At 60.7% G+C, this 23,650-nt stretch overlaps 3 protein-coding genes across 5 annotated transcripts; all 3 read right to left on the bottom strand.

The window, feature by feature from the left end:
• Window positions 1-568: 568 nt before the first annotated feature.
• LOC125703535 (membrane frizzled-related protein) lies at window positions 569-4,061 on the bottom strand. Its single transcript, XM_048968127.1, has 13 exons — window positions 4,008-4,061; window positions 3,815-3,926; window positions 3,489-3,617; window positions 3,233-3,391; window positions 2,935-3,154; window positions 2,336-2,853; window positions 2,158-2,283; window positions 1,967-2,043; window positions 1,701-1,849; window positions 1,449-1,579; window positions 1,128-1,262; window positions 858-985; window positions 569-793 (listed from the first exon to the last, which is right to left on the bottom strand). Exons 1-13 carry the CDS (start codon window positions 4,059-4,061, stop codon window positions 569-571), a joined length of 2,163 nt encoding a protein of 720 aa, XP_048824084.1.
• Window positions 4,062-5,210: 1,149 nt separating this feature from the next.
• USP2 (ubiquitin specific peptidase 2) lies at window positions 5,211-15,815 on the bottom strand. Of its 3 annotated transcripts, XM_048968498.1 has the most exons (14): window positions 15,585-15,815; window positions 14,410-14,484; window positions 12,309-12,958; window positions 7,771-7,821; window positions 7,432-7,555; window positions 7,235-7,346; window positions 7,017-7,127; window positions 6,867-6,931; window positions 6,684-6,787; window positions 6,517-6,597; window positions 6,360-6,438; window positions 6,148-6,255; window positions 5,952-6,072; window positions 5,211-5,868 (listed from the first exon to the last, which is right to left on the bottom strand). In XM_048968498.1, the coding sequence occupies exons 3-14, from the start codon at window positions 12,915-12,917 to the stop codon at window positions 5,781-5,783; spliced, it is 1,653 nt and encodes a 550-aa protein (XP_048824455.1). In that variant the 5' UTR covers window positions 12,918-12,958; window positions 14,410-14,484; window positions 15,585-15,815; the 3' UTR covers window positions 5,211-5,780. The 3 variants fall into 3 exon arrangements, with proteins under 3 accessions (XP_048824455.1, XP_048824456.1, XP_048824457.1); XM_048968499.1 differs by lacking the exon at window positions 14,410-14,484; XM_048968500.1 differs by lacking the exons at window positions 12,309-12,958; window positions 14,410-14,484; window positions 15,585-15,815 and adding an exon at window positions 9,329-12,259.
• A 951-nt stretch (window positions 15,816-16,766) lies between these two features.
• THY1 (Thy-1 cell surface antigen) lies at window positions 16,767-21,150 on the bottom strand. Its single transcript, XM_048968522.1, has 4 exons — window positions 21,019-21,150; window positions 19,002-19,086; window positions 18,583-18,918; window positions 16,767-18,254 (listed from the first exon to the last, which is right to left on the bottom strand). The coding sequence occupies exons 2-4, from the start codon at window positions 19,036-19,038 to the stop codon at window positions 18,142-18,144; spliced, it is 486 nt and encodes a 161-aa protein (XP_048824479.1). The 5' UTR covers window positions 19,039-19,086; window positions 21,019-21,150; the 3' UTR covers window positions 16,767-18,141.
• Between the last annotated feature and the right edge of the window lie 2,500 nt (window positions 21,151-23,650).

The following is a 23,650-nucleotide window of genomic DNA, read 5'->3' as shown; positions in this document are numbered from 1 at the left end:
ATGGGACCTGGCTGCTCTCCCCTAGGTGTGAAGGGGCTGTTGGTTTTGGCCAGCTGACAGCTGGTTTGTGGCCACAGGGTGTTGCCAGGCTGTGGCCAGTGGGGTGGCTTGGTGCCAGCATGGCCAGCAAGGACAGAGCCCTGGCTGGAGTGAGTTCTGCTCCCTGCACCATGGAGATGCCTGCATGACACTCTCCAAGAGCCATCCATCTCCCTGGGGTCCCCCATCCCATTGAGGGCACAGCAACCAGCCCATGTCCTCCCTGCAACTGGGACAGTCCTGTGTTCTATTATTCCTGCCCATGCCTCCATTTCTGCAGTATAATCTGGCAGACCCTCTCCAAACACACCTCCTGCTCCATCAGCTGCTCATGCTTTTTATTTTGCTGTCTCTGGGGCTGGGGGACAGCCTGTAGCCCAGCTCACCCTGGCCCAGCCCTGCTCCATTCACGGAGCATTAACAGCTCTGCTGCTGAGGGCTCAGATTCCCTCTCTGGGAACTCAGTCCTGCAAAAAGCCCATGGCATCTGGGCACTGAACTGGGCCTCCACTCCTCTTTCCTCGCCATCTCAGGGCTGGAAGCACTCCACGGGGTCGTTGGAGTCGGGCAGGATGTTGCAGTTGATGGGCCAGAGGATGCCGAGGAGACCCAGGGAGTGCTGGCAGCGCAGCTCAGCAGCCAGGCAGACAGCACGGCAGGGCTGCAGGACACCCCCATCTGGTGTGCACTTGGGCACAAAGAGGCTGCAGATGAGCAGGCGGAGGTGCTGGTAGCAGGCGAGCTCCATCAGCGTCTGCAGGAGAGAAGCAGTGAGCACAGTGCGGTGCAGAGCACCCAGCTGCAGCCCAGCAGCTCACCTGGTAGTCTTGCAGCACCTCGGCAGCTCCGGCCTGGTCTGGGATGGCCAGCCAGATGTTGGGGAAGGAGGTGGCATTGTAGCCCAGCCCCAGGCACATCTCCACCTCCACCGGCTCGCAGATGGAGCCTGCGCAGGGGTGAGGTGCAGGGTTAGGGTTGAGTTAGGGGTTATATATCACAAAGGATCCGATGGCCTCCAGGTGTGCACCTGGGTAGGTGGTGGCTGTGGGATGGCTGTGGGGGGGCGTCCCCCAGCCGTGGGCACTCACCAAATGCAGGGTAGGAGACCCCAGTACAGTTCAGCTCATCGGTGCCATCGGGGCAGTCGTGCCAGCCGTCGCACACGGACTCCAGCGCCCGACATTCGCCGTTGCCACAGGAAAACTCTGCAGGGCTGCAGGTCTCTGCCAGAGCAGGGTATGGGGATGGGCACGGGCACAGAGCTGGGGAACCTCCAGCCCAAGCTCCTGCTCCAAGAAGGGTCAGACGTGGGGGAAAACCTGGGCTTCCTTGAGCCTGGCCTTGGAAACCCACAAGGATGGAGACCACACAGCCCCCCCTGGCACTCTGCTCCCTGCCTGCCTACGTACTTTCTGTGGCATTGCGGGCTTGGTAGGTGGCAAAGAATCCAGTGTCTGCTACTCCTTCATCTGCCACAAAGAGGACTGTCATGACGTGGCGTGACGAGGTCAGGTCGGGTGGCAGCTGGTGGCCACAGAACCTGCAGGGAGATGGGGCAAGAGATGGCATTGGGTGTGCAGAACCCTAAACCTCATCTTCTGGCTCACTTCAGCATCCTGCTCCGTGCCTCAGTTTCCCCATCAGAGCCACAGGACCCACACCTGCCCATGAGGCTGGCAGTCCCGGTGCCTGCACTGTCGTGAACCTCCACGAAGTCAAAGCTGCAGTCCTCGTGTGACTCCAGGCTGAAGTTGTGGAAGTGCAGGTCTATGATGTGACCCAGGGGCACGGAGATCTGCCAGAGGCACAGCTATGGGGACAGCCGTGAGAGCCGTGAAGCCGGGCAGGGGCACGGGGTCTCCCTGACAGGAGGAGGCCTTCCTTCCTCCTGCCCTCCTCCTCCTCCTCCCAACATCCCTTCTCTCACCTGCTGGTGTGGGTATGGCTGGGGGTGGCTCGGGGTGGAGAAGTGCCCCTCCAGAGCAGTCAGCGGCCCCCCACACTCTGGAGACACACACAGCACTCACACACATGGCAGCTGTGCCCCCTTTTCCCTCTACCATCACCTCCCTGGGGCTGGGGGGAGAGAGGGGGGGGTGTCACACGCTGCCATCCCACCTTTGTGCTTCACACTGCAGTTGGCCTCATCGCTCCGATCCTCGCAGTCGTGGAACCCATCACAGACAAAGCCCAGGTGGATGCAGAGCCCCTGGTCACAAAAGTGCTCATCCCACGCACAGCTCTCTGCGGAGCGAGTGCAGGTGTCTGGGCTGGTCACCCATAGCCACATCCATACCCACATCCACATCCATACCCATACCCACATCCACACCCACATCCACATCCATACCCAAATCCACATCCATACCCATACCCAAATCCATACCCACATCCACATCCATACCTATACCCACATCCATACCCACATCCACATCCATACCCATACCCAAATCCATACCCAAATCCACATCCATACCCAAATCCACATCCATGCCCATAACCATATCCATACCCTCATCCACATCCATACCCATACTCACATCCATACCCACATCCACATCCACATCCATACCCACATCCATACCCACATCCACATCCACATCCATACCCACATCCACATCCATACCCATACCCACATCCATACCCCTGGGTATTTTGAGGCCAACCCACATGATGTACTCACTCTCACTGGGGGCCACAGCACGGTACCGAGCACTGAAGCCTGGTGCCCCCACACTGCCATCGGAGACAAAGGTGACACGCAGGTGGTTGGAGATGCTGTTGAAGGTTGGGGGGACCACGCTGCCACAGAACCTGGGGGCACAGTGGGGGTAGCAGCGCTGCTTGCACCAGCCCTGGGTATGCCACCCCCTCCTTGGGCACACACAGCCCTACCTGGCAGTGCCCCCCCGGGTCCCCTGCTCCTCATAGAGTTCCAGCCGGTCAAAGAGACAGGAGGCGGTGCCCTCCACGCTGAACACATCCACTGTCAGCTGGATGGCCATGCCAGCTGCCACCTCGATGTGCCATATGCAGAGAGCATGGGGTGGGTAGGGGTTGGGGTGGTTGGGGGAGCTGAAGGAGCCCTCGGGGCCACGCAGGGTCCCACCGCACGCTGCATATTACAAATGGGTTTGGGTTAAGGGACATGGGGACATGGCCTCCATGGTGTGTCCCCCGTGTGGGGACTTACCTGGTGCCGGAGTGCTGGCTGCAGGTGGTCGGCCATGGGTTGGGGGGGAGGGTTTGGGGTCCTGGGGGTCTCTCTGGCTGGGTGCCACAGTGGTGGTGGCGGTGCTGCGGGCGGGCAGGGCTGCAGCCAGGGAGTGAGGTGGTGGCGGGGATGTCAGCTCTGCACCAAGGGGGATGGATGTAGTGTGGGGAGGGAGCTCTGGAAGCCCACCCAGTCACAGCACGTTCCCCCCACTCTCCCTGCTCACAGCACTCACGGTGGATGACGATGCCCAGCAGGAGGGCGATGAGGAAGAGGAGAACAGCACTCATCAGAGCCACGCAGAGCCAGGTGAACCTGCAGTCGGCACGGTACTGCCAGCCCGCCTGCACCCAGAGCTGCCGGCCTGGGGAGGGCGAGGAGAGAGGGCAGAGCGGGGTGCTGCCGTGTCCCCAGCCCTGTGCCACCCCCCGAGCCCAGCCTCTCGTCCCCAGAATGCCAGCGACTCCCCACGCATCCCCACACCCCCACAGAGAGCACCCCATGGCTGGGCTCCCAGTGGCCCCATGGACACGGGTGCATGTACAAACTCCATGCAGGTACCGAGGGCATCCTGGGGTGATGTGGCTCCCACCCCATCCTCGTCTGTTGGCTGCTCAGCTGGAGGCACTGCCAGGGGCTCCTCTCCCTCAAAGACGGGGTTGCAGAACTCAGTCTGAACGAAAGCAATGGTGCGTGGCACTGTGGGGACTGCACTGTGGAGACCCATCGGGTGGCACCCCTGCCCCAGCCCTACCTTGCTGCGCTCCAGAGCCTCGGGGCAAAGCGTGATTTCGGTGAAGTCCTTCATGGTAGCAGCACTCCTGGTACAGAGCACTTAAAAGCCCCCCCAAAGTGCTCTGCTCCGCTGCATGGTTGCATATCCCTCCACCCACTGCTCTCTGGATGCTCCCATCGCATCCAGTGCTGGCTGTGCCCACGTGTGCTCAGCCCCACAGAGCCCTATGGCTGTGTGGGGAGCCCTGGGAGGCCCTGCTCCCCTCGGTGGGCCCCTTCCCTCTGCCCCGTTAATCCAGCTCAGCTGAGGATGCCGAGGTCAGGCCCTGGCACGGAGATCCCACATCTTAAAGGGGAAAGTGTGCTCGCACCAGAGCTGGAAGATTGCCCCAGAGGCTGGGGAGATGGCTTTCCAGGTGCTGGTGGGAGCAGGGCAGCCCTGGAGGGGCTGTGTTGGGTGTGCACCCCTCCTTCCCTCTTGTCCCCCCCTTGCTGATGTCTGTGCGCTGCTGCCTGCGTTCCTGCTGCCTTTTAATGCCACAGGACTGTGCCTGAGCTGGGCAGAAAGAGGCTTTTGTTCAGGGCTTTGGGGGCAGAGCATGGGCACAGTAGGAGGAGGAGAGGCTCCCTGTGCCCCATGGACACACCACAACCACATCCACTTGCTGCAGGCAAGCCCTGTGTCACGGTTCCTTCTAGACTGAATCCTGACTCAGTTTCCCTCCCTCTGCTGGAGCCCTGAGCCAAGCACACACACACACAGCGCTCTGTTCCAGCTAAAATTTATTCCTACACGAGTCTCCCTTGTACGAGACACATCCTGCCCATCTTGCTTACACAGTAAACAAGCCACCTGCCGAGCTGTAGCACTGCCCCAGCCCGGGACCCACCTTTGCCCCCCAGCCCTGCCGGGATGCCCCTAGGGGATGTGTTCGGGGCAGGGGGGCTCAGCCCATGCCCAAAGCAGGATGGGTGCTGGATTGGACTGGGGCTGGGGTTGTGCTGGGTCAGTTACGTGTCCCCCCCCATTGCACCTCAGGCAGGGCGGGATGGGGAGGAGAATAAATTAGAGAAAAGGCTAAAAAGGCCACTGGCGTTTGCTAGCTGCAGGATGGAGCAGTGGGGCTAGGTGAGCATCTCTAGGCACCCCATGGGGCTCTTGGTGAAGAGGGGAAGAAAGCCCCAGTACTGGAAAGGTGCTGCCCACCCCCCCACCCCTCCTCACCCCCCCTGTAGGACGGACATCCCTGTGCACCCCAAGGGCCTCCCACGCCCCGAAATGGTTTAAGGCACCGTCGTATAAGGAGGTGGGTCAGCCCCCCCGGCGTGAGTCCCTGGGCAGCCAGGAAGGATGCTCCGGGCTGAGAGAAGTCTGTGATAAATAGAAACTCCATGAATCATCGTCCTCCCTCCCGGCCGTGAGTCCTGGGCCGATCAGAAAGCAGATGGAGGTGACCAAAGAGCTGTAATCCTTCATCAGGAGGTTTGGAGGAGCTGGGAGGAGGCATGTGGATCCTCGGAGATGGCAGAGGGGTACGAAGATGCCAGAAGGGAACCCAACTCCAGGTGTCCCCAAGGTCCTTGGTGGGAGCAGGCAGCCCCAGGCCCCTTGCTCAGTATTTTTATTACACATCAGAAAGAAAAAAGAAAAACCTACCCCAGGGTAAAAAGCAAACACCAGAGGCCTGGAGGCACCGGGGCTACCTGGTTTCTGCCCTCATCTCGGGGCTTTCTACTGTTCTTGGGGTGCCAAAATCCAGGTAGGAGGCTCTGAGGGGTGCCCAGGGGCCGGCTACATGCGTGAGGATGGGCTGGCCAGCTCGTAGAAGAGCAGGTAGGCATCGCTGCTGCGTACGTGGCTGGAGGACATCGGGGTGACGCTGCAGAGACGTGGGGAGATGCACTATGAGCCATGGGGTGCCCACATGAGGTCCCCCTCCCCGTGCCACCCACGCAGCCTCACCGGGAATCATTGAAGCTGTGCCACTCGCTGGAGATGGGGCTCTTGCAGTAGGCAGTGTAGTGTCCTCCCATGGTGGTGCCCGAGTGGTTGGAGACGGCGTAGAGGTTGTAAACGGCGTGGTCTGGGGGGACAGGGTGAGGATCAGTGGTACCCACATGTGAGCTCTGAGCTCTGCCCCCCCAGCCCATGCACTTACTGCAGCTCTGTGAGGCGAACTCCCTCAGGTCCAGGTCCTTCAGTGGGAAGTTGACGAAGGTGGTGAGCTTGCTGGCTCGTATCCTGGCCTCTGAGAAGCGTTTCAGGTCTGAAGTTGGGGCACGTCAAGGAGATGGGGAGCAAAGGGAAGCCTGCTAAGAGCTGCCACCCCGCACCAGCCCCACCAACCCCATTTATCAGTACAAAGGATACGGAGCACCAGGATCTTGGGGAACTTCTGGATGCTGAATTTCTTCGTGCACCGCGTCCTGGCTTTGCAGCGACAACACGTCTGCAGGCAGTGAGCAGTACAGTGAGGACCCATCCTGCACCCATGCAACTCCCTGTGCCCCCATCCCACGTCCCATACCGGTTTCTCATCCCCATCCAGAATGTCCTCTTTGGTGAAGAGCCGCAGGCAGTCCATCAGGGTGACTTCCCCGTAGCCTTTCTGTGGGAGGAAGGCACAGTCAGGAGCACAGTTTATGGGACACACTGTGTGGGGCAGGGGGACAGGGAAGAGTGGGGACACCTCACCTTGGGGATGGGCAGGGAAAGGTCCCAGAAGGGGTCAAAGGCTGTGGAACAGTAGCCGCACTCACTGCAGGTCAGCGAGCTCTTCAGCTGCCCAACGAAGAGATCTGGAGGCGAGAGGATGGAGAAGGGTGATCCTTCAGGCCCCAGCCCCCTGCCTGCCCCCACCCCTGCCTGTATGCTCACCACTAACACGGCTGTCCTCCCGCTCCTGGTACCTCCGCCACATCTGGCGGCTCTTCTCATCATCACTGCAACACAGGGGAACAGAGCTGCTGAGCCATGCTGGATCCCACGGGCATCCAGCCCCCACCCCACTGCCCACCCCACGCTTACGGGAGGTGGTCCAGGGTGTCAGCATTGGCCCGCGGCCGCACCAGCACGCGGTTCACCTCGCTGTGCAGCCCATCCAGGAGGAAGCGCAGGAACTCCTGTGCATCCTGCTGGCTGCAAGGCAAAGGGGCACGGCTGTGAGAGACCCCCGGGGCCCTGCACCCACCGCCAGCCCCACACCGCCAGCCCCACACCGCCAGCCCCACACCGCCAGTCCCTACTTGTATCCAACAAAGCGTGGGGCGTATCTCTGGATCTGCGTCTTGAACTCGGAGGGGCTCACGCTGTCGTTGGGGGATGAGGTCCAGAGCAGCTGGATCAGCTTTGCAAACTCTGCGTGCAGAGAGGAAGCTCAGCAATATGGGGAGGGGCGGACGTGCCCCATAGCTGTCCTCATCCTGTCCCCCCCCTCGGATACCTGACATGAGCGCGGTGCGCATGCGGCTGTTGTTGTTGAGGTCCCGCAGGTACTGGTTCTGCAGGCAGTAATCCCGCAGCTCCTTGGTGTTACTCAGGCACTGCAGGATGGAGTTCATGAAGCACTGGGGGAGGCAGAAAACCATGGCAACGTAAGGCGGAGGGAGGGAGGCGGGTGGTGGCAGGGGGGCACCTTGGGGCGGGCGGGCAGGGGATGGGGATGGAGCAGGGAAGGCATTTGTCCACCCCTGGGAGCGTGGATGCCAGGGTCCCTAATGTGCCCACAGAATGGCAGCGTGTGGGGCTGGGGCTGTGCCCACAGATGAGGACAAGCACTCACCGTATTGCCGAGGTTCCGAAGTCCAGTCAGCCCCTGCACCACCTTGGAGCTCTGCAGAGAGGAGAAAGGCTGAGACAGGCTGCCTGTGAGTAACCTGTGGAGCCACTGGCACCCCTGTGGGGCAGTCCCACATGGCCACGCAGGGGCATTGCGGGCTCCCTTGGCACTGCCACGTGTAGGAGAAGCCTGAGGACCCATTGCTCACCCCGGTGCCTGGCCTGGGATGACTCCCAGGGCTCAAAGTCCTTCTTGCTGCCCTATGCCCTGCGGGCCAGGCTGGCCACCCCCTGCCTCCCCCTGCCAACTCCACGCCCTGGGAAGCTGTGGGTGGCTGTGCTCAATGCCTGCCCTATGGCTGAAGCGGGTGTCCCACTGCTGCCCATCCCTCCAGGACACCCCACCTGGTGCAATGTGCCACCCTTCACGGCACGGCTGCTTTGTGGGATAAAGTCCAGAGAGGGCGGTGACAGGGTGAGCCTCCCCGACCTGCACCCATCACGGCCGCAGCTCCCGGTCCTCCCCCAGGCGTGAGGAGGGGGAGGAGGAGGAGAGGAGGGGGCCGTCAGCTCCAAAATAGCAGCAGCTGGTGCGCGTGTGGGAGGTGCTGAGCACCCAGCCCTGACAGCAGCCCAAAATAACCCAGATACAGTTACACGTGTGCCATAGCGATGGTGCAGGCATCACCCGCCGCAGGGGCACAGCACCGGTGGGCACCCAGGTGCCCCGTGCCGGGCACACGTGGCACTGCCGGGCAGCTCGGGCGCTCTGCATGCGGGTCAGTGCCTGTAGCAGGGAGCTGGCCCAATAGCCCCACAGCCCCCGCCCCTTTCCATGGGGCAGGGATGCACAAGAACCCCCGTGCCATAGCCGTGGCTACACCAAGGTCGTATTTCCCCCCCACGTTTTCCCTTCCCTGGGTGACTCAACTCCAGCTAATCCCCCTCGCCCGGCCGGGGCTTTATCTAGGACACGGCGCGGCTCACAGGCGGCGGAGCAGAGCTGGCTCACGCGGCAGCGGCGGTGGCTGGGGAGTCCCTGAGGCTGCACTGCGGGAGGGGGACAGGGGACAAGGCGAGGGGATGGGGACAGGATGCGGGCCGCCCTGCTCCACCCGCGTACCAGCAAAGCGCTGGTGAGAAACCCAACTTAGCTAAGTGCCCAGACCCTGACCTCCACGGCCCTGCTGTGCCCGCCTTGAGGGTCCCCGCTCCAGATACTGTTCCCTCTTGTCCCGGTGACGCCACCACCACGCCGTACGGCCACCGCCTCCTCCTTGCCACGGGGGCATGGGATGGGGCCAAGGTCACGGCCGAGGCAGCGCTGGCCAAGGGACCCTGGTGCACAGCCACGTGCTTTCACCTCCCTTTCTGCTCCCTGCTTGGGAGGTGCCGTCCCCCAGGCGCCGGTGGCATCGATGGGCACCCAGCACCACGCACCCCATCGTGCAGCAATGTGCACCGCGAGGGGCAGCGGGGAGCCCCGCGCTCCCCAAAGCACACAGCGGATTCCCCCTCCCCATGGTCCCCTCTTCGGCCCCCATCCTCCGGGCTGCTCGTACCTTGGTCTTGTTGAGGACGAGCCCGACGAAAGTGGAAACCAGCAGGGAGCCCGGCATGGAGGTGCGGGGCCGCAACTCCTTGTGAAGGTCGGGGAGCGCAGGGGGCTCCTCGGGCAGCGTCACCGTGTACGAGTCCCGCATGGTGCCCCCCGCGAGCAAAGCGAGATGGCGAGGGGCCGAGGGGGGGTGGGCAGGAGGGTCCCCTCTCCTCGGGCCGGCCGAGGGCAAGGGTATGGGGTCAGGCCGGGCCGGAGCACCGCCGTGGCCGGGCGGTTGCGGTGCCGGAGCCGATGCCGGCTCTTTGGGGCTGACGGCACCTGAGCAGCTCTGACATCAAATGGGTGGAGAGGCAGCAGCAGGGCTCCGTGACGGCCGGCCCCCGCCGCACCGCGTGGTACAGGCAGCCCTGAGCCAGGGGGGCCCGCGAGGGGCGGCCGTGCCCGCAGCCACTGCCGAGCTGGGGGGCGCAGCACCTCGGGGAGGACGCGTGCGATGTCCACCGAGCTCCCGGGCTCCGTCTCGCCACGGCATAATGTGGGGAGCACTACCGGCACGGCCCCTTCCTTCCCCGGGGCTCCCAGAGGATGGAAAGTTGCCCCCAAGCCATGGAATGGGGCTGTAGGGTATCCGAATGGGATGCGGAGCTCACGGGACAGTGTTAGGGAGAGAGTGCGGGGAGAGAGGCAGGCAGGGAGCTGCACCCCTTTGCAGGGCAGAGGGGGAGGGGGTTGCATTAGCACTGGGCTCAGAGGGTATTTCTCAGACTTGTTTCGCCAAAGCATGGAGCAGGGACCCCCCCCAGTCACTCCCCTCCGAGCACTGGAGAAACTGAGGCACCGAGCAGGCAGAGATCCAGCTCTGCCCCTGCAGCAAGGGCAGGTGAGGAGCCTGGCAGCGAGCCCAGCTCTCTGTCCTGCATCCTCAACCTGCATCCCCAAACTGCGTCCCCGTCCTGCTTCCCCATCCTGCGTCCCTCCGCTTCCCCCCTCTGACCATCCATGCCCAGGTGTCCTGGCCACCTGCACAGGGAAATTTCCACGGGCTGTCATGTAGCGGGCATGGAGTGAGGCTGCTTTGCCCCCTGCCAGCCCCCAGCATTCCCCCAGCCCGCATCAGCGGTGCTGTTTGGACCCCTTGTGGTGCAGCTGCAGCCTGCCCTGCCCGCGGTGCACAGCCACTGGAGGGGATGATGGGGATGGAGGGGGGTGGGAGCAGGGAAGGAGACTATTTTTGGCACCAGCAAAAATATCTGAGGAGGCATCTTGCAGCGTTATTCATCTGCAGGGCCAGCGCTTTTTGCATCACAAGAGGAGCCCTGTCGTAATCTGCACTCATGTATATATATATACACAGCCTGTGCTGTGTATACTGTACACACACGGGGACATGGTGTGCACACGGGGGTGCACACCCCGCTGGGATCAGTGTGTGCCCCACAATATGATCCCACTCACGTGGGGCACGGCTGCACCCTAGGGCTGAGGCACAGCACCCTGCCCTGCAGCACAGCACGTGGGGTTGGGGTCAGGACTGAGCCTGCTGTGCTCTGTGGGTGCTGGTACAGCACTCCTTAGGATGCTGGATGGCAGAAGGGGCCCCATCTCACGATCAACCTCATTCCTCAGTGACTTTGGTTGCTCCTATAGCTGGAGAAGGATGCAGGCTCCTGGGGCAAGGCTGCAGACAGAAAGTGAAGGAGCCGGCAACCTGTCCTAGTTGTCCCCTTGGCAGCAGTGACCTTCTGCCATGAGCTGGCACTGCAATGGCAGGACTGGCCGAGAGCCAGAGCCATCAGCTGCTCAGGATGGGGCTGTGCAGAGCTGCCGGTGATTCTGTGGCTGGCTTTGGCCTCCTGACCCTATGTCCCCACAAGGCGGTTAATGGGGTGGCACAGCCCTGCTCCTTCCTTTCCTGGCACCATGAATTCTCTGCTCACTGCAGCTGCACAAACCTCCCTGCGCCCCACAGGATGACAAATGGAGGTGCGAGGCTCCTCCATTCCATGTGGTGCCAAGGCGCTGGGTGAGGGGATGGGAGCAGGTGTGGGGACAGCCCCGTCTTTGCCCCGGCTGCGATGCTGCCCCTGAGGCTGTGTAATGGGGCAGAACCAATGGTAGCAGGGGGTGCACATGTTTCCGGCACCTGACGTGACCGCAGGCACCTGCAGTTTGTTTTACGATCGGTACGTTCACCTCCCTGCTTGGGAATGGGGGGAAAAATGCATAGGAATGGAAAATAGCAGGTGTGCACATTAAAGGCCAAGGAAACCTCAGCTGGTGTCAGTGATCCAGCTCCCTGCTTGCCTGCTGTCCCACAGCACCTCCAGAATGCTCCCACGGCACTTCTCCCAGGTGTGTGGGCATAGGGGGGATGTGGGGCTTGAAGGAAGAGAGCCTCTCGTCCTGCTCTTGGGAATGCACAAGTGACAACCCCAGCCCTTATCCTCCCTGCTGGTTGTACAGCATCAGGACGGAGCTGGGGGTCAGGCCCTGCGCTGGGGGGGACCGACCTCCACCATGGTGTGGACTGAGAGTGAGAGACAGCATGGGCAGAGCCAACGGGATCTTGGAAGGGGACCCAAATGGAAAGTTACCAGCGCTGCTGTGCACACCAGAGCTGGGCTGAGTGCACAATAGCTGCACATGCCCTGGGCCATAGCTCTGGGGATGGCACAGTGCCTATTGGAGCCCCGAGTGCCTGTCACCAGGCGTGATGCTGTGCCACCACGTGTGACGCTGTGCTGCCATGCCTTATGCCATGCCACCGTGCGTGCTGCAGCACGGCTCAGCCAGCACTGCAGAGAAGCATTCCCATGTGCACCCACTGGGTTTGCACTCATTGACAGACTGACTCCAGCAGCATCCCTGCATGGCACCATCCCTGCACCACACTGATCCCACGCAGTCTCCCCCCAGAAGCCCACTCGGACCACGCACCCTACCAGCATCATCGTGTCGCCATCCCACCGCGTGCCACATACCATGGGGTCGGGGCCATGCGTGCTGCCATAACCATCATCCCTTTCACAGAGCTGGCTGCTGGAGGGGCTGGAGGGCAGGCTGCAGTGGCTGCTCTTCTCCAGGTAATCGCGGACGTAGTCAGAGTGCGTGGCGGCCTGGTACAGAGCACTGGGGCTGGATGCGTAGGCGCTATCGGACGTGTGCAGCCCCGAAAACTCCTGCGCCAGGTCCGAGTGGCTGATGGCTCTGCGACGGCTGACAAGTGTGGAGGTGGACACGTAGCCAGAGGGGCTGCCAGGGGTCCCGGTGAAGGAGTAGCACGAGCCCCCGCTCAGCCCCCCGCCCAGCGGCTGTGTGCGGATGTAAGCGGGGCTCAGGCGGATGCTGGAGTCGGGGTACAGGGGCAGGCGGCCGCTGTCATAGCCGCTGGTCGGGGACAGTCTGCTGTGGTGGTACCGAGGGGAGGGCAGGTAGCTGGATTTGAAGCCGATTTTGTCTCTGTCTGCATAGGCGTAGGTGGAGCCGTAGGAGGTGTAGGAGCTGTAGCCGCTGGGCATCTTGCTGTAGGTGTTCTCGGCATAGCGGGACGAGTCAACGTACCGTTTCAGTGTGGAGGAGAGCTGGGACATGCTGGAGGCTGGGGCTCAGCGGGCTCGGCTGGAGGCATCGGCTGCAAGAGAAAGGCCTGGGCTCAGCTGCTTGGACTACAGCCGACATCAGACAGCACCCACCCCAGGACCCCTACCTGGAGACCCTGTGGGGTGAGCAGGAGGTTGCAGAGACACAGGGGACAGAGTGCCTACTGGCCCTCCTTGGGGCAGCAGGGAGACACCAGCGGTGCCACCTGTGTGCCTTTGGGCACTGGAGTAGGGCTGCACTGGGCATAGCAATGGGCACCTGTGGTCAGCCGATGCCTCTGCCTCAGCACTGCTGCCATGCTGTCCCCCAGCTGTTAGCACAGGAGTCCTCATCATCCATCCCTCCTCCCTGCATGGTGCCTGGGACCAAGGTACAGCCACCACCCATCAGGGGGCACTGGGGACAGTGGGGACAGCCAGGGGTCACCCTCTTGCAGCACGCCGCCTGTCTCCCTGCCACACCAGTACCCTGCCTGCCTGCCATCAATAATTCAGCAATGGAGGTGGCCACCGTGTCCCTGTCTCCAGGCACAGACAGCCTGCAGGGCAGGGCGACAGCCAAGCACTGGGTCCCATGGGGAGTGGTGGCTTCTGCCACATGGAGAGCCATGCATGGGACAGGAGAGGGATGGAGGCACGCAAAACAAATGAAGAACAAGCACAGAGTCAAAGACAGAACAGCAAGAAACCTCCCCAGCTTCAAGAAAACAGGGAAGACAGCTCTCTTCTGTGCTGACAGCAGGTCCCCTACCTGTCCCAGAGCTGTGCTGCCTCGTGTCCCTTCCCTGGCTGGACAGTGGCTCGTGTGGCTCTGAGAGTCCCCTGTCACCCAGGAGATGACCCCAGCTCAGAGGTTTTTCCCAGCCCCGCTGGGGCGGGCATTGGCCCCACTCCAAGGCAGTGTGGAGGTGATGGGATGGAGCCTGGCTCTGACTTTGCCATGCAGGGCAGAGTTGGGCCTGGGGACGGTCACTGAGTGCAATCACCATGGGATCCTCCCTCCTCAGCCCTGGGCTGTGTCCCAGCTGCTATTGCTGAGGGAGCAGCAAGAGGAAACTATTTACAAGCGAGAGCAAGCCAGAGCGCACAGACCTGTTTGGGAACTGAGGCCAAGGGGTGAATAATCCCCTTGCAGGCAAACACACCACCAACACCCGGCTCTCATCAGCACATCCGTGCCAGCACCAGCTCAGAGGGTGCCAATGGAGAGCTGCCCCACCAGCCAGGATCCAATGCACACTGTGGGGTTTTGCTGGAGGATGTGGGACCCAGCCAAGGACCAGCACTCCCATGGGCACTAGGATGAGGGTGCTGGAGATCTGTGGCTCCAACAGGGGCTTTCAGTTCATGGGATTAGTCCCTACAGGACACTGTCTGCCCTGGGGATGTGGGGAGCTGATGTGCGGGGATGTGGGGCTCAGAAGGGGAACTCACCCCGGACACAGTGGTGAACCCACTGGTATCATGGGAGGAGAGGTCTTACCATGTAGGGCTGCTGTGGCTGCTAGGATGATCTGCACCGTGCTGTCCCCATGTCACATCGCTGTGGACCCCAGGGCTGCGGGAGAGCAGAGCGTGCCATGAACCCGAGCAGCTGAGGGGGTGTGAGAAAACCCCGGTTCCTCCCATCGCTTCCTGACCTGCCTGGCCCCTCCCTGCCCAATAATAATGCTGAGCTTTCCTGATGCATAGCAAAGCCCCGGGGCTTGCATGGCTGAGTCAGGCCTCCTGCGCCCTCATCATCCTCCCTGGGGAAACTGAGGCACGGGAATGTCCGGTCTGTGGCCACGTGGCCATGAGCACCAAGGGGACCCAGCGGTCTGAGCACCACGGGGATGCTCATGTTGGGGAGCACATCCTGCTCCAACCAGCATCCCCAATGGAATCCCCATGGCTCTCCTAGGCATTGAGGAGGCTGACATTCTGCTGGAGGCCTCGCACTGGTGGCCCCGGTGGCAGCTTTCCCCCTCGGTGGCTGCGGAGCCTCAGGGTAAGCTCAGCTTACACAGCCCTGGCTCTGGCCGAGGTGTTATGGCTCAGCTGCTTCTCACTTACGCAGGCTGTGAGCCTTGTGCCTGTGCCCTGAGACGCAATGTCCCAGCCTGGAGGTTACTGCAGAGCTCCCAGCATGCTGCCACAGAGGAGGCAATGGGGGGGAATCCCGCGTGGAGCACCCTGCCTGCTCCAATCTGGTTTAGGGCCGAGGGTGCTGGGAGGGAGCTGATGTGGGGGAGCTTTCCCCACGCAGTCACAGCCTGAGAACGCTCCCAACTCAGTGCACGTGTGCTGGCCAGGCGTCACCGTGCTGACACATCCCCACCTGGCTGCTCACTGTTCCAGGGCCACCCCTAGGCAGCAAAATCCCAAACCCACAGAGGAACCCTGATGGAGGCCCCAAAGTTATTGCTTTGAAGTCTGCAGGTGGAAAAAAACAGGGAGCCTGGGGGGAAGTGCGCAGGACATGGCTTTGCCCACCCAGGGGCCAGGCGTTGGGCATGGTGCTGGGCTGTCCTGTGTTAACACCCTCTATGGAAACAGAAAAACATCTTGCCCATGGGTTCACCCCAAACAAAGGGAAAACAGGGCAGTTAAGGGTCCCACTGGCATCCCACAGCCCCCTCCCTAGCGCCGGCATCCCCCTGTGCTCCCTGCACTCACCAGTGGGTGCGCACTCAGGGGCTCAAGGTTGGCACGGTGTGGGGTGAGCGGTGGCTCATGGGGCTGCCTCGTGTCGGTCCTCCCTCCTCGGGGTGCTTCCTGGGGCTGAAGCAGAGCAGAGGCGTGGGGGGGAGTTGGTGGCAGGGTCTGATCACCCCGGGGTTTGGTTGAGAATGGTCCGGAGGGGCCGTGCCGGAGGGTTGCGGGGCCGCGTCAAAACCACACGGCAGAAATTCAGGGCTCAGGTTACCAGCTAGATAAATATAGCGTCTTTATCTGACCTCGCAGGGCGCCGAAATGCTCCTCTCGCATTCCAGCTTCGGGGAGGCTTAAAGGGGACGTGAGCCCAAGGTGGCCTATGGTAAGGTGGTGAGGGCTAAGGGGGCACGGGGGGTTGTAGGGATGGTAAAGGGTGAATGTGGGCAGAGGGATGGAGATGGGGGACCAGGAGGGAAAGGATGGAGAAGGAGTAAGTGGGGAGAGGGGAGATGGTCTGGGTTTTGTGTCCTGGGAAAAATCACAGGGAGAAGAACACGGTGGGTGGGGGCCAGGTGCACCCACCCCTATGGCCCCACGGTGACACAGGGGGACATCATGGCACAACCCTGGGCACCTCTCCCAGACGCCTGACCCACCCCAGTGAGCCGGCACCGCGGTGGCAGTGACTCAGCCAGCACCTGCTGATGATAATTAGGCGGGATGCAATTATGGTGGCATCTTCCTCCCTGCTGCCCAGCTCCAACCCCAAAACAGGGAGGGCCACGCGTCTGTGCCTGGGTGTGACTCCCAGAGACTTCTATGGGGTCACCAATAGGGGTGAGTGCACCCCGTGGTGCGCATCCCGTGGCTCTGGGATGCGCTGTGTGCCCAACCCCACTCCCAATACGCTCCCTGCTCGCAGGATGCCAGGGCTGCCTTCACGCTGCAGGCAGGGAAGGATGGAGATGGGGTGCCAAGGGATCCCTTGCCCATGTACCCAGGGATAGCCGCTGGTACCTACCCCACTCTGCCCCTCTCCCCATGCCACAGGTTGCCCCAACCCTGAGCTCACAATGAGCTGAGAAGAAGGGTTCTCTGGTATGGAATGGAGGCGTAGATGGGTGCAGGAGGGGGTCACCCCCCAGCAGGGCAAACCGTGCCCCCCCCCCGCAGCCCCTCGCCGCACACACAGGTGGCCACAGCTCCAACACACAACCTAAGGTTTTATTGTGCAGACAGAGGAAAACTCCCGGAGGATAGGTGCATTGTTGTTGTTGTTGCTTTTTGTAAGGTTGGCTTTTCTTTTTCTTTTTTTTTTCTCTTTTTCTTTTTCTCCTTGAACAGAATTTCTTTGACGACAAGCTGTGGAAACAACTACAAATGTTCACCAAAAAATGAGATTTGGAGACGCGTCCGCGCGATCGGCCGGGCTCTGCCCTGCCCTGGCCACACACAGCCTGGGCAGCACTAGACAGCAAGCAAGCAGGCAGGAAAGGGCAGGGACAGGCATTGGGGTGGGAGGCAGTGGGGGTGGGAGAAGCTTTTGGTGGCCGGAGAAAAGCAAAGAGTGGGGACCAGCTGCTGGGAATCGCTCTCAGCTGTCAGGCGCTGCACAAGGAGATCAGTGTGGGGTTTGCTTCTCAGAGCTGATGCTCTTGCCAGCACTTCCTCCTACCCTGTGCCCTTTCCTGGGAGAGCTCTCTGCTCATTCTGTGTCCACTGTCTCCTGGGGTCCCGTGGCACATGGGGACAGGCTGGGGCTGTGCTTGGGGTCCCTCTCCCCACTCTCGCTGACCACTGGGAAACATCTTAGCTTGACCGAGGATGGCCTTAACCACCTTTTTCTACCCCTAAACAGAGACAGGGAGATGCTGAAAGGGAGCCGGGAGGCAGGAGGGGGCACACGGGCTCCTCCCAGCGGTCCGATGGGGTTGGAGAACAGGGATGCGTGCCATGGGGAAGGATGGGGAGCCCAGATGTTCCCCAGATGTTCCCCAAATAAAACCGAGGGGTGCTGCAGAGGAGCCCCCTCCCCAAGCAGGCTCACTCCCCTGGGGGCACGGTGCTGTGCCTAGCTCAGAGAGGCTCCGCAGGCCTCGCTGTGGGGCTGGCAGCACTGCTCTCGTCACAGCTATGGGCTGGTCCCCCCTTGGCTCCAGCTTGGCTGCAATGGACAGAAGTCACTGGGTCACCTGGTGCTGCAGCCACAGCACCGGGACCCCTCCCCACGCTCTCCCACCAGCTCCCTTACCTGCTCATCCAGCTGTATTTCCCCAGGCCAAACAGAACCCCAAAAGCTAAGGGGTGGGAGAAGCACGGATCCCCCAGCACCAGCCTGAGTGCAGGGAGGGCACGATGGGAGCAGCGATGCTGCCTAGCAGAGCCACCATGCAGCAGAGCAGGGCGTGATGGCAGGGCTGAGCACAGGACGGTGGTTAGCGTTAGATACACGGCTATATAGAGATAACATAGAGAGAGGTTTCGTGTGTTCCAAATCTTCTCTTTCCAAGGGCTGCGCTCTGGCAGGGGAGGAGGGTTGGCTGGGGTGCTCCGTGAGGGTGCAGGGGGTCATTTTCTTTCACAGGGACACGAAGTCCACAGCTTGCAGGAGAGGCAGGGAGAGGAGGAGCAGCAGGAGCCACGAAGTGTTCTGGATCAAGAGGCTGAAGCCGGCACACTTCTCCAGTTTGTCTGCGAGGATGGGGAGTGAGGAGGGAGAAAAAATGAGATCTCACAGGGATGAGGTTAGGATTAGGTGCTACGGGGTGCTGGGACCCTGCTGCTCACCTCATCTTTGCCATACAAATGCAGCCAGCCCCACCCTGCCCCGCTGCCCATTTCCCCTTTCACTTCAAGGAACAGGAGAGATTCTGGGGGCAAAGACCCTGGGGAACACCAAACCCTGCCTGTGCCTGCTTTGGGAACACCCACAGTGGGATGTGTTTTGTTTTGTTGGCCCTGCAGAGCCCATGGCAGGTAGGAAGGAGGAACTGGAGGCCAGGCCCTGCTGCCCCCTCACCTTTGATGACAGTGATGTTCTTTATCTGATTGCCAGTGTAGTCGTTAGTGGCCCTCAGCTCGCACACATAGACCCCCTCATCGCTGGTGGTGAAGCTGTGCAGGTAGAGGCACACCAGGTTCTTGTGCACGGTGACGTTAGCTCGGTTCCTGTAGACATTCTCAGCAACGTTGATGGTGCTTTGGATGATGTGCTTCCTGTTGTCCTTGGTGAGGCTGAATTCGTAGGTCAGGGGGTTGCTGGTCTTGTTCTCATAGCGGCAGTCCACACGCAGGCTCTGGCCCAGCAGGCAGGCGCTCAGGTCCCGGATCATCTGGCAGTGCGCAGCCTGCAGCACTGGGACAGGCAAGCAGAAAGGGGAAATGTGAGCACTGGGGACACCTGAGCAGCCCCCCAAGTCAGACCCTGCAGAGCCTTACCTGTCAGGATGACAGCAATGCTGACGGTGGGGTTCATCTTCCCGAAGATGAGTTGCCCAGAGGTGGCTGCCAGCGAGAGATGAGCCTGGGTGGGGGGAGAGATGCGGTGAGCCAGGCAGTGCTGTGGCACACAGCTGTGCTGCACTGACGTGGGCAGGCACAGTGTGGGCTGGAGGCTGCTGCATCTTGTACCAATGATGCTTTACATCCTGGTATCCTTAGGGATGCCAGCCATGCTCTTTTCCCCGCATGCGTCCCCCATAGCAGGCATGAAGCATAACACAGACCCTCATGCAGTGCTCACCCTGTGCCGGCCTGGGTGCCTCCCAAGGACCAGGCAGGAGAATGGATGCTCCTGGTGCCTGCGCAGCGTGGTGCCAGGTGAGGGATCCAGACTGCCTCCCCCCCCCCTCCCCAGTGGGTGAGCTCAGCAGAGATGACTCATTGCGATGCAGTGAGGGAAAGGGGCCAAGAGCAGCAGGAAGGAGGGACACGGCAGCTGGACACAGAGCTGAGATGCTGAAGGATGGCATCCAGACTCCACAGGCTGAGTCTGGCTGCTGGGTGGAAGGCTTTTGGCGTCCTGTTGGATCCTTATCCCTGCAACTCAGCCCTCTGCGGGTTGCTTGTGGTTTGCGTGGGCTTGGAGCTGGGGAAGTGCCATCCAAACCCCAGCCCTGCTGATGATCCGATCCAACCGAGAGGAATCAATTATAAGTTTGCAGCCCAGCCAAGCAATTGCATGGGGAATCCAGCCGCAGACATGCAGAGCACAGGGAAGGAGTGGGGGAGCAGCAGAGCAGGAACAGGGCTGAAGGATGCTCTGCAGTCAGTCCTCCTAGAGGGGACTGGGGGACATCCAAGAAGGGTACTGAATTAACACCCATTGGATCCCAGTCTGGCAGAGGGGAGAGCAGAGCCCAGCCTGGACCTGACAAAGCATCCAGGGAAGAACTGGGAACTGCCTGTACCTCAGCCAGCTGGATTTTTCTTTCCAGCATTTTTTGGGTCTTTCATATAACATTCAAAGAGGAAATACCAAAACCATTCACTCACTCTGAAGCTGTGAAAGGTCTCTATTTCACAACCTCAAACCCTGATGAAGCACAAAAAATTTCCTTCTCTTTGGTATTGATAATCAAGAGGTTACAAAAGGATACAGAGGCACAACAGAGGAGACTGAGTCTCCTTCACATTCCTCCAAGCTGGCTCTTGCCCTTTGCTTTGTTGTCCCCCAGCTCTGACCTGCTCCTCCTTGAACACCCTGGGACACTGCCTAGGTCACAGCCACATCAGTTCAAGATGTGCTCTTGAAGAGGGTGACCTCCTCCCATTGATGCACAAAAGCACTCTGATTTTCTCAGCTTCTTGTCCCCCAGCCCTTTGGTCCCTTTACTCTGCGGCAGGAGCAGAGCCAGGTGTCACCCTCTCCTGTGTGACCCCAGGGGGTGTGCGAGGGGACGGGACTCACAAGGACGCGGGCATCCGAAGGACTCCATCCAGCCCTGCGGAGCAAAGCTTTGCACCGTGCTCTGTGCCACGCCACAGTGCACCTCTGTGCCCAGCAACGTGCCAAGCAGGGGATCGCCGGCCGGGTTACGGCACATATGAGGACATCAAGGGTGTGAGACACCGAGACCCAGTGCAGGAGGGGCAGCAAAAGGGGCTGCGCGGGGGTCTGCGTGCGTCCGTGCAAGGAGCAGAGCTCGGGCATCTGCCTTTGCAGGGATGCAGGTGGATGCGTGTGCGCGCGGGCGCGCCCGTGGAGCAGCGCCGCAATCCCGACCATCGGGAAATAGAGGAGACGAAGGAGAGGGAGCAGCAATGCGAAAAACCGAGAGCATCTTCCTCCATCACCGCCACCTCCCCACCTCTCAGCTCCAGAACCCCCTCCCCGCTCGGTGCGCGGTGCAAAGCATCGCCTCGGCAAACCCGAGGACCCCCAGGCCGGGGTGGGGGACGGCTCCCCCCGGCTCTCCGCTCTGCATCCCCCGCGGTGTCCCGATGCTCTGCCTACCTGCGGCGCGGTGCCGCCCGCCTCTGCTCGATGCTCCCGGCGCTGCCGCCCGCTGCTGCCCGCGGCTCCCGGCGGGGTGTGGGAGGCGCGGAGCTCCCGCAGTTTGGGAAGGGCCGATCGGGCGGTCCCAGCAAATCAGGACCGGGAGGCGTCACGCAGGCTCAGCCCCCAGCCCTGCGGTGCTTGGAGGGGGGCTGTTCCTGCAGCTTTGCTTCTGCACCCCCCCGACCCCAGGGCCCCGAGTGTTGCGCGGTGCTGGAGCCCCGAAGCAGCCCCTCAGCGCGGTTGGGTATGGGTGGGGGGTCTTGTTTGGCATCCCCCCCCCGCAGACCCCCGCCACCCTTCTCCATCTTTGTGCAGGCTGGAAGGGGTGGTGGATCCCCATTGCCATGGGAACGTGGCATTTTGCATGCCAGCCCGCAGCCTTCCGTGGCAATGTGGGGTTGTTTTGCTGGGAAAGGAGGGTGGCATGGAGGTGGGAAGAAGAGCTTGGGCTTGGCTCTGCTGGGGAAGAGATTCCCCTTCCCCAAATGCATAGAAGTCAGAGTCCTCACCAGTGCTGCTTGCACCAATTCACTCGAGAACCCAATGCTTGCCTTTGTTTAGGAGGTGGTAGTAGGACCAGTGGGGACACTGGCACTGTGATGCCACAGGCCACAAGCCTTCTGGTTTAGCCCCAGGGTTGGTGGCAGAAAGGACACAACCAAAAGCCAAGAGTTCCCTTCTGCCTCCCATCACTACGATGGGAAGGGTCTAAGCAGAGCTGCTTCTGCACAGGCAAAATGTCTTTGAAGCCTGAAGGCAGCCAGACAAAAGACATCTTCCCTGCTCTTGGACAAAGAGATGGAAGCATCAGGGAGCTGCTCACCCTCAGGTTTGGATCCTAAGGCATCCCAGGAAGGAGCACAGGCATGCAGGGGTCCTGCCTGGTCCTCACCTCCTCCCATCCTGGGCTCTGCAAAAAGGGCTGGCTCGGTGAAAGACGATATGGAAAGCCATATTGTGCTCCAGCAAAACCTGATCCCAGGTGACATTCAAGTGCTGAGGTTTTGCAAACTGGCTGTGCAGGGGAGTTTTGCTAATTGCACAAAATCTAGACTGGGGCTGCTGGCTCGCTGAGTGGGCTGCCCCAAATGGGGTCTGACACCCAGGCTGGCCAAGGACTGCACCCAGCTGTGTGCATTGCATCAACACGATAAGAGCAAGCTGAGGTGGTACAGACTGACAGTGCTGAGCAAGGGAGCAAAGGCATGGCAGACTGGCACAGAAAGCCAACATTAGCAAGACTGAAAACAGATTGATGCCATGCAAATTCACAGAAACACTGCCTGCATGTTGCTACGATGTCATGGTGCAAAAAAAACCCCAGAAGCCCAGGGCTTGCATCCAGACAGGGCTGTGATGTGGGGCAGCGCATGTAACAGCATGCATGCTGGTGGGTTCTTTTCCATTTAGTCCCACATTTTCACAAGCTGTCTCCTCCACTTCCCCCCTAGTCATGCAAACATAGGCAAGCAGAGAATACACACTCAAAGGGCAGTTTTGGAGACAAGCTGATGCCCAAGTACCATTGCAAGTGATGTCAGCTCCCTTTAAATTTCTGGTTGCTAGTGCTGTGGAGACAAGCATGATTTTGCAGTTTTTGGGCAGTGCTGGCAGCAAGCATCCTGCATAAGTGATTTGCAGAAGGCTCCTTGCAGAGGTTCTCCAGCTGGATGCTCCTTTCACTGCAGACTGCAGTCTGGATGCCATCCATAAACCAGAGAAAATCAGACCCAAAAATCAGACCCCAAGTCATATATAACGCAGGGGCAAAAGGAAAAATGAGGGTGGGGATGAGAAAATCTAATGACAGGCAGACAGAGAGGGGGAAAGGCAGTGTGTGCAGTGGCAAATGTCAGGCAGTGACAGACAGACAGACAAGCACAATCAGGGCAGGTAGGCGGCTGAATAGAGAGCAGCAGTGCAGGCAGATACCAGCAGGCACGGATCGATGCAGTGGGACAAGGCACAGCCAGCCCTCCTGTGAGCTCAGATCAGCCAAACTGCCCCCAGTTCTGCAGTGAAATCCAACTGGTGGGGAAAGTGGGGAGTCCTCCTGCTGTGCTGAGGTACATCAGGGGCAGTACTGCTGCTGCAGCACCAGGATATGCCCAGCAGCTGCGGCACAAGGCTGGGAGCAGAGGCGCAGAGGAGGACCATGGCTCGAGTGTCTGGTGCTGCTGCAGCAATTAAAACCTGGCCTTGCCCCAAAGCACGTCTGCTGCAGCACATTGCCCTTCCAGGAGAAGGCTGGATGCACATCCTTCTCAGGAAGAACACCTCTCCCCTGCTCTCATCCTTTTCCAAGGCATGGAGAGAGAGAATCTCTCCCTCCTGCTCGTGAATCACTGCATAGCTGAATGCTGTGTGTCTGACTGAAAGCCTGCCCACACCGCAGCCTCTCCCTACCAGTAACTGCCCACTGTTATTGCTGGGAATGGGAGGCAGGAGGGCCTGGCCATCATCTCCCAAGGAGAGGTCCTTGGCCTCCTCCACAAGGCTTTTAGAGCCAGAGGTACGGGAAGGAAGAGCAAGAGAGGGCATCTGAGAACGACTGTGATCCATTTAGCTGTGGCTTCAAGGATGGAAA

The sequence above is a fragment of the Lagopus muta genome, chromosome 22 (assembly GCF_023343835.1).
Source record: "Lagopus muta isolate bLagMut1 chromosome 22, bLagMut1 primary, whole genome shotgun sequence".
In the NCBI taxonomy this organism is placed as follows: domain Eukaryota; kingdom Metazoa; phylum Chordata; class Aves; order Galliformes; family Phasianidae; genus Lagopus; species Lagopus muta.
The sequence above is the reverse complement of the archived record's forward strand: the minus strand, read 5'-3'. Positions and strand labels throughout refer to the sequence as shown.